At 37.0% G+C, this 13,166-nt stretch overlaps 1 protein-coding gene across 3 annotated transcripts in view; it reads right to left on the reverse strand.

The window, feature by feature from the left end:
* LOC114154878 (netrin receptor UNC5C-like) overlaps positions 1 to 13,166 on the reverse strand; it is a 205,206-nt gene that overhangs the window by 64,101 nt on the left and 127,939 nt on the right. For all 3 annotated transcript variants that reach the window (XM_028034349.1, XM_028034347.1, XM_028034348.1), the window contains exon 4: positions 10,230 to 10,333. In XM_028034349.1, the coding sequence (XP_027890150.1) occupies positions 10,230 to 10,333 (104 nt within the window). The remainder of the gene's footprint in view (positions 1 to 10,229; positions 10,334 to 13,166) is intronic.

Consider the following 13,166-nt stretch of genomic DNA (forward strand, 5'->3'; position numbering starts at 1 on the left):
ATTTGCAGGATAATTATGCTAAAATTCTATTGAATTAAATCTTGCAGGGGAAACCTCAATAACCATAAGTGCTTCACAAATGTATTAGACAGGTCTTCGTATCATTTCGCCACAAATATGGATCGGAAAGTAGAAGAGCACCACTTGGATTAGTAGCTTCTCAGCAGAATATTGCTGTACCAATGTTTCACATGTGGTGCCATCAGACACAGATACTTTTCAAAATCAAGCGAGAATAAAAAAAAGTAATTGCACTGATGATAACCTCCTTTTATAATTCACTTAAGATTACGTTAGCGGATGATGATGTGATGTGAATGAAAAGCAATTAATTGGCAGCAATTATTTAAAGCCCAGGCTTATTAAAATTTTTTCAGTCCTGGTCTCAGATGAGGAATTTACTGTCAAGTGGATAAGTATATAAAATTATCTCTCAATTTCTACCAGAAGCCAAATTGAGAACCAATGCTAATCGCTGAATTATTTCACAAATTACTGTTTGATGTTCATTTAATTCCTCTATTATAAATCAACTTGTGCTAAAAACTCTCACACAAATCACAAATTAAAAAGCTTGTTGTCCAAGAAGAGTTACAAGGTCTAAGAACTTCCCAAACTCAACAGAACAGAAACAAATTTTGTTATTTGACAACTCCACACTGAGCGTCAAAACAGTGTGCTCATTCATCTGTGACAACACTGTCAGGATTGCCAAGGGCAACAGGGGTAGCTGCAGTACACTCTATGCAGTCATGTCACCATCACTCCTCAGATTTGTCTCGAACTATGTCAAGACAGACAAGAGGGACGGAAAAAACTAAGAGATTATGAGAATGACAGAGAGGCAGCACGTTCTAAAAAATCACAAGCAAGACAGGTAAACAATATAAGATAAAGAAACACAGAAATAGTAATTGAGAGAAATGGGAAAAAAATATATATTCAGAAGTAAAAATGTTGTCAGAGAGCGAACCTGTAGCTGCAGCTCAAGAATTGAATTCAGTGAAAAAACTTTAATGATTGAAAAAAGCCTTTTTAACATGTTTGAAAGAGATGAGGCCAAAAACACACAATCGCACCAATCCCCAAAGAAGCTTTTGAGCAGGTAATGAGAGGGAAAAGATTGGGTCCTTCTAATTTGGGAGTGTGCTGGGAGGTTGAGGTGATGAGGGGGATCCACACAAATGCCTTCATTATACCTTGCTGACATACTTCTGAGTGAAGCACCCACTCAACCCTCAATCTACACACACACACAGACAAGAAACATTCTTTCTTCAAAACAACTCAAACCTCAGACCACAGAGAGCTGAAAGAGTGAATGATCATTGGGCTGCATATTTCCTGCCCACTTCAAGTAGCAAAAGAAAAAAAATAATGTGAGTTAAGTTGTCAGTAAAGGAACAAAATACAGAGTGCCTGTATAACGAGAAGTTTCCATCTTTGTATTTTAATTGATAGTTCCTGGAAGTGGTTTAGCTGATGGACATATTTAATGTAAGTGCTGTAGTTGGAGTCAACATAAGAGAAAAAAATAGCTTCTACATTCATTGTGAATGCAGTACCATCTTTTCAAAGGTATTTGCGACACAGAAACATACTTTTGAAGACAAGCGGTTCATATTTTAAAGCACAGCCATGTTTTGAATGTGATGGTCGAGTGTTAAGTGAGTAGTACAGGTAATGAAAATGAAAATAAGAAATCTTAATCTGTCTGCATTTGAAAATGCACAGCACATCTCTTACTGCATATTTAACTACAAGACCTGGGAGAAAAAGTTAAGAAGAATTAGTATAGTACATGGTTACATGATTACTTGAATGTGTGATGGATTATTTGATGGAATACTTGACTAGTGAAATATTTGAGACAGGCAGCTCTAAATACTACTCAATTCACTCGACTGTCCTCCACTGTAAGGACTGTGTGATGGAAGTTTCATCAGGTGTCTGTCATGTTCTTGTGTGGTCGTCTGTGTACAGTCCATATTATTGTGACCACTGACAAGGATTTTGAAATACCATGTATAATGCACTAGAATCACCATTATTCATGTAGAAAAAGATATTACCTTTTTGTCTTCTTTTTCTTTTAGCAGTTATCAATCTTATCCATTATTCCCAATATGATGAAGTAGAAAAAAAGCAACGCTTACATTGGTTTATCAAGGCACTACGTAGAAAACGTAGAAAACTGATAAAAAAATTGTGACAATCTTAGGAGTGTTTAAAGATTCAAAAAGAAAGAAAGCTATAAACTTGCAAAGAAAAAAAAACTTATGTTCCAGCTCTATGTAGTTCGATCAGATGGCTAAAAGGAGTAATTTGCCTCATCCCTGAAATTAAGTACACCTTATCAATAATATAGGAAGACTACACTTCCCACACTACTGTAAACATTTGCAGTTCCTGTGCCTGTGTGTTTGGCAGTTTTACACTTAGCTAAGGTGGAATGAAAGATAAAAAATGATTTATATCCACTTGTATCCCACTTATATGTGAGTGGGTAGAAATATCTAATGCATAATTTGATCTTTATGTGGTGATTATAATCTTACTGCATGTTGCCAACACCCAACCACACCACAGTTACAACTAAAATGAAACAAAATCTGTTCCATTTCATCTTTCTCATTTGGAAATTACTCTTCAATGATAAACCAGTGCAATGGCATTTTGATAAGCTTAACTTCATTTCAATAATTTACCCAGGTAGTTGAAATAAAAAAGAGATTGCTGTCTAATCTGTGGATTATGGTGGTGATTTCTGACAGAGGTTGGGGATCAACATAAAAGTGTGGTGGGAGCTGAGCTGTGGAGCTTACTATGCCAGCTCAAAGAGGATTAAGGTAAGTATCTATTGGGGAAGCAGCATTACAGAAATTGTTTTTTTATACACAGAAAACAGCCATACAACCACAAACGTAAATACACTCAAGCAAAGCTTACAATTGTGTACGCATTTCCTATTGATGCAATTTTAATTCCTGGGGTTCAGAGGTGAAAACATTTTGTTTAAAAGAAAATGCAAATATGATATTACATATTTTCAACCCTGTATTGTTCAGAAACTCTAACTATAGAAACATTTCTATACAAATAGAAATAGCCTTCATTGTCCCACAGGAAGGAAAATAAGGTGTAACAGCAACATCAGATATATGTTCACCCCAACGATCAAAAAGTGTTAACATTATATGAAAAAAAAAAATTAATAATAATAGTGCAAGATATTTTTTCTAATGAATGACAACAGTAAAATTGTGCAAAACTAGCTCGGAAAAAAACAACGGAGAAGCAATGGGTGTGTATTGTCAGCCAAAACCACACACACAAAAAAAACTCGTAAAAGCACGCGAGAGGTCAATTTGACCCCTCAGGGACTGTGCAGTGTAAAAAACTCAAGCGGAGTCCACTCTGACCCTTTGGGGGACTGTGGCGCAGAAATGAATAACTAAGCAGTATGGATTTATTTATTTAAGTGTCTGTAGCAATCCAAGACCAGTCCTCGAGATCTACCATGCTGCAACTTTTAGATGCATTTCATATCCAACCCACCTGAATTAACTGCAAAATTCCCTCATCAGCTCTACAGGGGTCTGGTACTGACCCATTCATTTTATTCAGGTTCATTGGAGAAAAATGTATCTAAAAGTTACAAGATAGTAGACCTCGAGGACTTGACTTCTGGTCAATAGGCTTAGGTTGTAGGAGTACATGTTGCCCCCTTTTCCTCACCCAACTATATTTTCCTACTACCCTCCAGTTTTATTTATTATTATTTATTATGTGTGTTATTTAGAATAATAACTTTATGTTCTCTCTGTTTCTTTTACTCTTTATAGAAGCTACATCCAGTCTGGTAATTCAGATTAGCTGTGACTCCTTCCTGGAAGGGAGCAATCAGTTGAGTTAGTGCTGTCAACAATCTGTTCTCCTTTTATAGATGATCCATCTGGCATTGTATTTCACTGTTTATCACTGTCATTCTCCAAGATATGGACACTGACTGAGTTTCAGCTGTCATAGCTCTTCGTACTTCCTCTCTTCCTACGATACAGACTTGAAATCTCTCTCAAAGCTTATCTGCTTAGCTGTGTTTCTCTCCTAAATGAAGCCACTAGAGTAGCTACTACATTTGCTACTTTTCTTTCAAATACTAAGAACTTCTGGATCAGTGGTACTTTGTTTTTGTGTGTGCTCTGTCTTCTCAAACCCCCAGTCAGTTGTGGTTGATAGTCACTCACACTGAGCATAGTTCTGGTGGAAGTTTCTTCCTGTTAAAGGGAGTTTTCATTTCCACTGTTCTGTGTGCGAGATTGCTCCAAAGTCAATGACACAAAGCCAGTAACGTTTTCTCTACATGCTAGGTTTCCTTAGATAGAAAACTTGGAATGCATGCAATTTTATCTGTATGATTTTATTGAATTGACATTTCTTTTTTTATAAGTGTCTTGTTGTAAAAGTACATTTTGTACTTTGTATTTTGAGTATATTGAGTATATTGTATATTGAGTTGAAAATAACCATTTACTAATAGAATAATAATACATTTATCCACCTAAGTTTATTAGGTGGATAAATATTGACAGATTTATCCACCTGCAAAATGATCAGTAGTTGCAGTCCTACTCAACTTACTCTAAATATATGAAAATGAGGAATTTATAAGCTTTTGCCTCACTAACACTGATACCTTCTGACAAACAAATCTACTACAGTTTTCATCACACAATCTCACATATACACGAAGGTACACAAAGATGCCCAAATGATTAGGCAAATACTTTTTTCCAAGCCTACTTGACACAGTTTAACATGAGCATTTGTTAGAAAAATGGCACCAATGGTCATTGTGAAGGTTTGTTTGTCCATGAGTGGGATAACCTCCTGGGGCCTCACTAATGCACAGATGTGCCTGTTACCCCCTGGGAAGATGTGTGAGTGTGTGTGCAGCATGCTTGAAGATACAACATCTTTCTTTTGCCATCCTTGAGCTATAAAACAGCAGTAGTGGGCATGTCTCCAGTAGGAGAACATTTTCTGAATCTTACATTTGAATGACTGGTTTTATAGAAAATCCACACACACGCCAACATGCTGCACCCCCAATGAAGGAATTAATTGTTCTGTGGTTTAAATGTGTTATGCCACAGTACATTTAAGGAGTGGTCAAAAGCCATTATCTCAGTAACTGCATTGATTTAGAGGGTGGATGAAGTGGTTAAGAATGTGACAGGAACTTGACCAGGCTCCAGAAACATATCAAGTTACTGTCTGACTTTTGTGTATGCATTAGTGTGTGTGTGCTTGTGCCTTAGTGACACGTGGAGCGCCTGTCACCATACATTGATGTGTTTATTTCGCTGCAGCTGGGGTAATCACTCAAAAACAGAGACAGACACAGACACACACACACACACAACAGCACGCAGAAATCTATAACTCCACCTGTCGTGTGCAGTCCACTGACTCTCCTTACCTTCTGGGGTCACACAGACTCTTTTAAGTTATAAGATATATGTATTATCGCTGTCAGTTTGCTGCCTTCCAGTCCTAATGGGCCTCACAACATTTGTGCGGTATGTATACACTTGAACTGACTGTGGCTCAGTTCCAAATTTCAAACAGCTGCTCACCTTTAGCACAGCTACTTTAGGGTGTTATCTGTCAATGGACTTGAGATCTCGGCGATGAAAAAAACACAAAAAAAACTAACCCAAACTGTGAGGATAGTTTATGGAAAGTAAATGTTCAGCTGCAACTGTTGACAGTCCACTGAATTTACAGACTCTTTAATCAAGAAGATTTAGCTGCATCTGTATGATTTTCTAATATCCCAACTTTTCTCTCAAAGTAGAATCAGAATGCAAGGTATAAAAAAATCATGTAGTAAAGACTTTCAGTTCACAGAAAAGGTGCCGTTCGAGGAGAGTGAAAATGAGGCAGTAGCATGTAGGTGTGTATACATTTTCTTTGCTGTCTGGAATTAGTTTGACCCTGACCTTTGAAGGCTAGCAGTTCTGGAGCACTTAAAATGATCTTTTAAACTTGTCCTTTTGTGTGCTTCTAGTCATGCTGTAATGTATTTTTTTTCCTCATATATATCAAATACACACATACTGCATGTGTCAATAAGAGAAAAGAGTTGGCATCTGTCTGCTGTTATACATTTTATGAGTATGAATGTAAATTTTAAGCATGTTTGTTTGTGGAGTAAAGACTTTGCTTCAGCATGTTGACAGTCAGGTACCAGCTGGGCAGTAAGACATGGATATCACAGTCGTCAACTGGTCCACAAGGCGACTGTGGTGACTAATATTAGAACGTTTTTAAGAGAGGTCACAGGACACCAAGAACGAGAGCTGTCAATTTAAAAAAAAAGTGAGAGAAAGAGGATTCAAGTTGTAAACATTATGCTCTGTCCATTAACCAGAGATTCCCCACTGCATGTGCTCATCCCGTCCACGTGCAGAGATGTTAGGTAAATAATACGTCTTTTTCTTCTCCAGTTTCCAGTCAAGTTGCAAGACATGTAAGTCTGAACTCATGTCCAAAGTCAAAACTTGCATATTCCAGGTCAGTCAAGGCCCAAACTCTAAACTTTGAATTTAAATTTAATTGAATCTTAGTCAATTTAGTTTAACATTTAAAAATCTATAATTAATTCCCATTATATATGAATGCTTTTTAAAAGGTGAATATATTTGACAAAAGTTGGCAGCAAGTTCAATTGACCTTAAGTGTTGAAAAAAGTGCTGCCTTTTACAGCAAATATTGTTATTCAGAAGAACTTTGGTCAGATTTTCTATATTAACTTCTCTCTTTTTGAAACAATGTCTGTCAGAAAATATGTATTTCTGAGACAACTGTTATTTTAGTGTGACACTCTTTATAGCTGCATATTTCTGTGTCAGATAAATAAAAAATACCTCAAATAAAAATGGCTTTTCTAGGAATACAAGTGCACATACTAGCAATATCAGGTCCTTGGGAGCTCTCAATGTTTCTCTTCCATAATTTGATATAAAGATTATCTTGTGTAAAGTGGAAGATATTTGTATGGTAAATGGTCCAGAGGACTAGAGCGGTTTACTACATTCAGTCATTCACCCATTGACACAGAGATTCATACTGCAGCCACAGCTGCCCTGGGGCAGACTCACAGAAGCAAAGCTGCTATGCAATCGGCACCAATGGGCGTTCTGACCACCACCAGCAGTCAAGGGGGTTCAAGTACACAAGTGGTGAATTTTCAGCTAAAAAATTCAACTCCATTTGTCATCATTTGCATTAGAGTCTGAATCATAAGTCTTTCACGAGTTCATAAAGTCAAGTCTAAAGTCATTATATTTTTAACTGGAATTAGACTTAAGTAGACACTTCACCTTTTTGGTGACATCAACAATGATCAAAATGATTCCAAAATAGATTCCGAAGTTTTTGGTGCATATACTGTATCTATATTTTATTGAATATCTTACAATTTAACAACTTTATCATCATCTTTATTGCAACGGCAATAAAAAACACAACAAATATGATTAGCTTTTTTGTCCCTATCCCTGGATTGTATACACAGTTGTTCTTCATAGGAAAAAATATATATCCATAAAAAAATAAAATCTGGAGAAACTGTAGCCAGGGCCTAAGGGAACAAATAAAACTGAGAACAACTGAGCTGATGGCAAAGAGAAAAGATGTGATAAGAACAGAGAAAAACTGAAAATCAAGGGCAATAAAAAATAGTCAGGGTTACAACCAAGGGTCTTCAGATGGTTTTAAATCCAAATCCCTCTAAAGAGCTTCAGCAGACAGACAAGACAGACCAATCCATTTTCCTGAAATCCTATTATGACAGGAGTAAGACGACTGGAAAAGGTAGCAAATTGAACACAATGGAAAAGTAGGTTTATTTTTCTGTAGGGGTGTGCATGTGTGTGTCTGTGTCCATACGATTTTTGCTGCACAAATGTGTTCAGACAGTTGTCAAATATAAACTGCAGTAAAAAATGCTGATAAGGCAGGAGTGATAATGAGTTGTTAGTGCGGAGGCCGGTCTCCGAAGGAACTGAGCATGAGTTGAGAGGGTGAAAGTAGGTGTAAGACAACAAAAAGACACAAAAACTGACTAATAATCAGGGTTTCTATTTTTTGGATGTCATAGGACTTATGTCTCAACAAGATCTAGAGAAACTCATCCATGCGTTTATCTTTAGTCGCATTGATTACTGCAACAGCGTCTTCACAAGTATGTCCGACAAATCAATCAAACAGCTGCAGCTGATCCAGAATGCTGCTGCTCGCGTTCTCACTAAAACCAGAAAGATAGAGCACATAACACCAGTTTTAAAGTCCCTACACTGGCTCCCTATAGCTCAAAGAATAGACTTTAAAATACGGTTGTTAGTTTATAAATCACTGGACGGCCTAGCACCATAATACATTAAAGATCTGTTGTTGTTGTATCAACCTTCCAGACCCCTCAAGTCTTCTGATTCTGCTCTGCATCCCCAGAACCAGAACCAATCGAAGAGAAGCAGCATTCAGCTTCTATGCACCACAAACCTGGAACAAACTTCAAGAAAACTGTAAAACAGCTGAAACACTGACTTCCTTTAAATCGTGACTAAAAACCCACCTGTTTAGAGTTGTATTTGAAACATAATCAATTACGAATTTATTGATGGCACTTGACTTAATGTAATGTTTTGATTTTTGACTCTATGTTGCATGACTTTATGTTTTTAAGTTTCTTATGATGTAAAGCATTTTGAAATGCCTTGCTGCTGAAATGTGCTATAAAAATAGAATTTGATTGATTGATTGATAGTTACAAAATCCAACTAATGCACTTGCTTAAGTTCCCCAATAAAAACTAGATGCAATATTGTAAAAGGGAAAACAAAAATCAGATTTCCCTGTCTTCCTTTTCTTCTACACCACCTCAGTCTTAGATTTTCTCCTACATGCTTTCTCAATTTGTATGCTGATATGCCTTCTCTCTTTTCTCTTAGGGGAGTTATGTACTTAAGTGCAATAGCAAACGACTATCAAACCCTGAGGATGGAAACCTGATTCAGAGACTCCCCATCCGCCAGTGAAGCCTTCTCTAAGTGCACACTTCTCAAAGTGCAGCCTGGGGTCACTGCACTTCCCCAGTGACCAAAGGCATAGATGAAATAATGACTTTTCATACATACAGGTACAAACCATCTGAAAGTGAGAAATTAAACAACAATCTGAATAGCAAATAGTTTAGATCCAGCACTCTGAGAATTAAAGTGACCTAAATGGCCCCAAAATAAATGCCTACTACAGGGTCAACTTTATAAGTTAATGAAATGTCAATGTGACAATGCACTTGATGAATATAATTGTGTTCATTGTGTTCATGTGCTACCCATAAACATAATTAAATGTTTGCTGTAAAAGACAAAGAGGCAGTTAGTTTGTTACAAAGTTTAGGTCACACAAATGAGCAAATATGCTTGCTTACTTAAAGTAGTAATTTCTAATATGTTTCAGGCTGCATAACACTCTAAAGTACCTTGGTTATGATCCACCTACACTGACCTTTTCCTATTTTGTTCCCCTTAAATGGGTTTAAGGTGTCCTCAAATTGGATCTCTGGGGACCCTTAGGGTCTCAGTTCATACATGTAGCAGAGCTTACATGCATCCATCAGTCAAAACAGAATTAAGGTTGTTTCTTCCTGTGGCAATTCAGCACATTTATCATTGAATAACGTAAAAGTATGAGTGTTACACATTGTGTTGTATTCCCAAAATTATTTTAGGCAAATCTATCCAAAAAGGCAACAAGTTAGATTCTGTATAGCTAAATGTACTGTTGTGGATTACTACAACAGTACTAATACTGTATTAAGATTATATAACAGATTTGTCTTTTTATTTCTATTAAAATAAACAGTATGTTATATAATGGTATGTGAAATAGAACATGCAACATTTCCATGCTGCTCCTGACAAAACACTGATTAACCGATTCCACCCCCCAAAAAACTCAAACACAAAGTACTGCATTTGATACAACTCTTATTTCTGTGGCGCTTCCAGGCTTTTCCCATATTATTACTTCTATCTATATATATCAGCTCCCATTTTTTTTATTCTGTCACTCTCTTCCATCAATGACTTCCTTCTCTTGATCTCACGGCTTAGTTTCCTTTCAGCTCAGGAGGAGGTTAACGATAATATTGCACATACCTCAGCAGCTGGAATGCCCTCCGGAGGACGACACTGTAGCAGAACCTCCTGCTCCAACGACACTTCTTTTCCAAGAGGTTCTTGTTCAAATGATTTTTTCAGGTCTGAGGAGAGAAGGAAGCGTTTTATAATGACAATCAAGGAATAGCAGTGAGAAAAGTGTTTTTTAATTATGCTAAAAGTAGGTAAAACTTGTGCAGTGGAAAAGGAGCTTAAACTATATGTTATATTTTGGTGGCGCTAGAGAATTAAATGTTGCATTACAAAGCAACAACCCAAATGTATTTTTATTTGTAAAAATACTCCAGAAGTAATTCAGGACTTAGGAAGACCAGTTTAGAGGTTGTGCCATGTCAGTACGAACCAGAGTTTTACCCTCAGTCTTGAGTCAGCAGAGACAGACTAATTATAGTTATGTTTTAACTCAGTCATGCATGCAGTGGCTTCTCACACCTTCCTAGTTTACAACAAGAGAAAACACTTAGCAACAATACTGCTGATCTCAAAAGATAACCTGTTTTTGGAATCCACATAAAACCACAAACACTTTCCCATCAGCCACTTTTGCTGTGTGGCATTCTCTTTATAACTATGTACTAAATGTAACCTCACTTTCTGTCTTTGTAGATTCCATCAGAGTTCAGGGATCTCCAGCAGGCCAAAGACAATAAATGATTCACATTAATGGTTTGCATGCTGTGATAAATGACAGCATTACAAAGCAGCACAGAATGTGTAGCTTTTTCTCCCGCTGAATGATTTGAGAGTTCAGATGTTTTTTCATTCACTTTGAGACAGAAAAAGGCTCACAATGGTAGAATTAAACTATTTGGGACATACACATCTTTCAATTCCCTTTTTCATTTTACTGTTTTCCTAAAATTTTACCATAGTATTTTAATACTCATTGACATTTTTTCTTTGTTGATGGTGACTTCTACCACTGTCATAGTTTTATTTTTTTCTAGATTAAATTATTTTATATTTACTGAGTGTGAAAGATTAATTCCTTACTATCCGGCTCAGGCTTTTAGTCTGCTGCCTCATCATACGTTGTAATGACATATGTCTACTTGGAAAGTTGAGTTTACCACATGTGAAAATAATTAGCGTGTCACAGAAGAAGCTAATAAAGCATATTGTAATGTGAGATAAGTGACAGTGTATCAAGGCTTAGCAGGCAGCTATATTTATGGGACCAGTCTGATGATGTGATGGATATCTATAGGAGCAGATGATGAGGGTGAAGTGGGAATAGCTGAAAGCAGAGAACTATTGCAGAGTTTGCTTGAAATATGAGATTTCATTGTGCCAATTCTCCCCAATGACTTGGACTGAAACTAAAAACTGGTGAAACTGGTTCATGACTGATATGTGACTAAGAAAAGCATGAGTATATTATTACCCTGGTGCAAATGATTACTTTTCATCTGTAAGTTTTACCTCAGTTGTTTTAAGGTTGGAGTTAAGGTGTTAATTTTCAGTTTGTTTATTGTTTTATTCATGTGGTTAAAGAAAGGCACTCCATGTTTTTTGAGGTATAAAAAGTAATTAAGTTGATCCTGGCTAAGTTGAAGGTTCTTACAAAATTATCCTGCTTTTTACACATTACTGCCCAAAGTTAGTGCAACTTAGAGTGAAAAACGTACACCTACAGGTGTTAAGTGTCACTTTTTCTTTGGAAATTGTATGAACATTGGATGAAATGGTTTTCCAGTTGTTTCTGGCCATGGATCTTGAAAGCAGATTTGAAACTTTACACATTAAGTTTGAGAGTCCCTGGTGTGCAATAAGCTAAAGAAAAATGCAGGCAAGAGATTAAATCTACGTGTTTTAAACATTTTTACGTTTAAAAAAGACACACTTAAAGGGGCGAAAAATAACTGTTCTGTCCTTTGCCCTTAAGTTTCAAAAATGTTCAGAAAACTTTCAGAACATGCAGTGTCTGCTGCATGTCTATCCTTGTGTCTTTTTACTCTGCTGGTTTCCAAGTGTGCTCTTAATCACCTTAAGTGTCAGCAGTAGTTCACCATTTGCAGGTACATCCAGACCAGACAGAACATTCTTTAAAATATTGAACTGGTTGACTCCGAGTTGCTGTCAGGGAATTTCATGCGGACAACCAAAGTGGCAGAAAGATGTAGAAGATTAAAGGGAGAAATAAAGAAGATGCGGCCTTAAAAATGCCTCTTTCTAGAAACTATATATTTTTATCATGCATGCTCAACATAAAACATATGTTATATTCAAAAATGTAACAGTTTTGCCAGTTGAGTTTCCTTAAAGATTCCACATATATCAGTACAAATTTAGCTAGTTAAATTTTGTCAAGGTTCTAATTAGAAGCTGTGCAAACCCAAGATGAAGTATTATGTGTGGTATATAACTATACAGGTCACAATCCTTCCAGTCTTCCACGTCTTTTAGTGAGGAAACAGAGTCTGCGGACCTTGGGTCGGGTTCTCCAATCTCTGGTACCGAGGCCATTAATCTGGTTAAAAAGATCCTCGGTGGCAAGGTCCTAGGGGTGAACGAGTTCGGTAAGACTCTGGAAATTGTGGGGTTGTGTTGGTCGACACACCTTCGTACTATTGCGTGGACATTGTGGGTGGTTCCCTTGCAATGACAGACTGGGATGGTTATCCCCTTATTTAAAAAGGCGGACCGCAGAGGGTTTTACGACTACACGGGGATGCTGCTACCCACGTGAGCTGCTGTTGTTGTTAAAAAAAACCTCTGGCATAATGACTTTCTATTTCATCTTTCTTTTATGGCCACTCCATCCTCAGACTCTCTCCATGATGAGCCAGTAACCAGCAGCACATGCAAAATCCTCATGAAAAGAGGGTGGTTCGCACCACTTTTGCTCGTACAATCAATTGCACTAATAATCTTTGTAGATCACATGCAAAACATTGACTTATTGTGCGTACAATT

The sequence above is a fragment of the Xiphophorus couchianus genome, chromosome 12 (assembly GCF_001444195.1).
Source record: "Xiphophorus couchianus chromosome 12, X_couchianus-1.0, whole genome shotgun sequence".
NCBI lineage: Eukaryota > Metazoa > Chordata > Actinopteri > Cyprinodontiformes > Poeciliidae > Xiphophorus > Xiphophorus couchianus.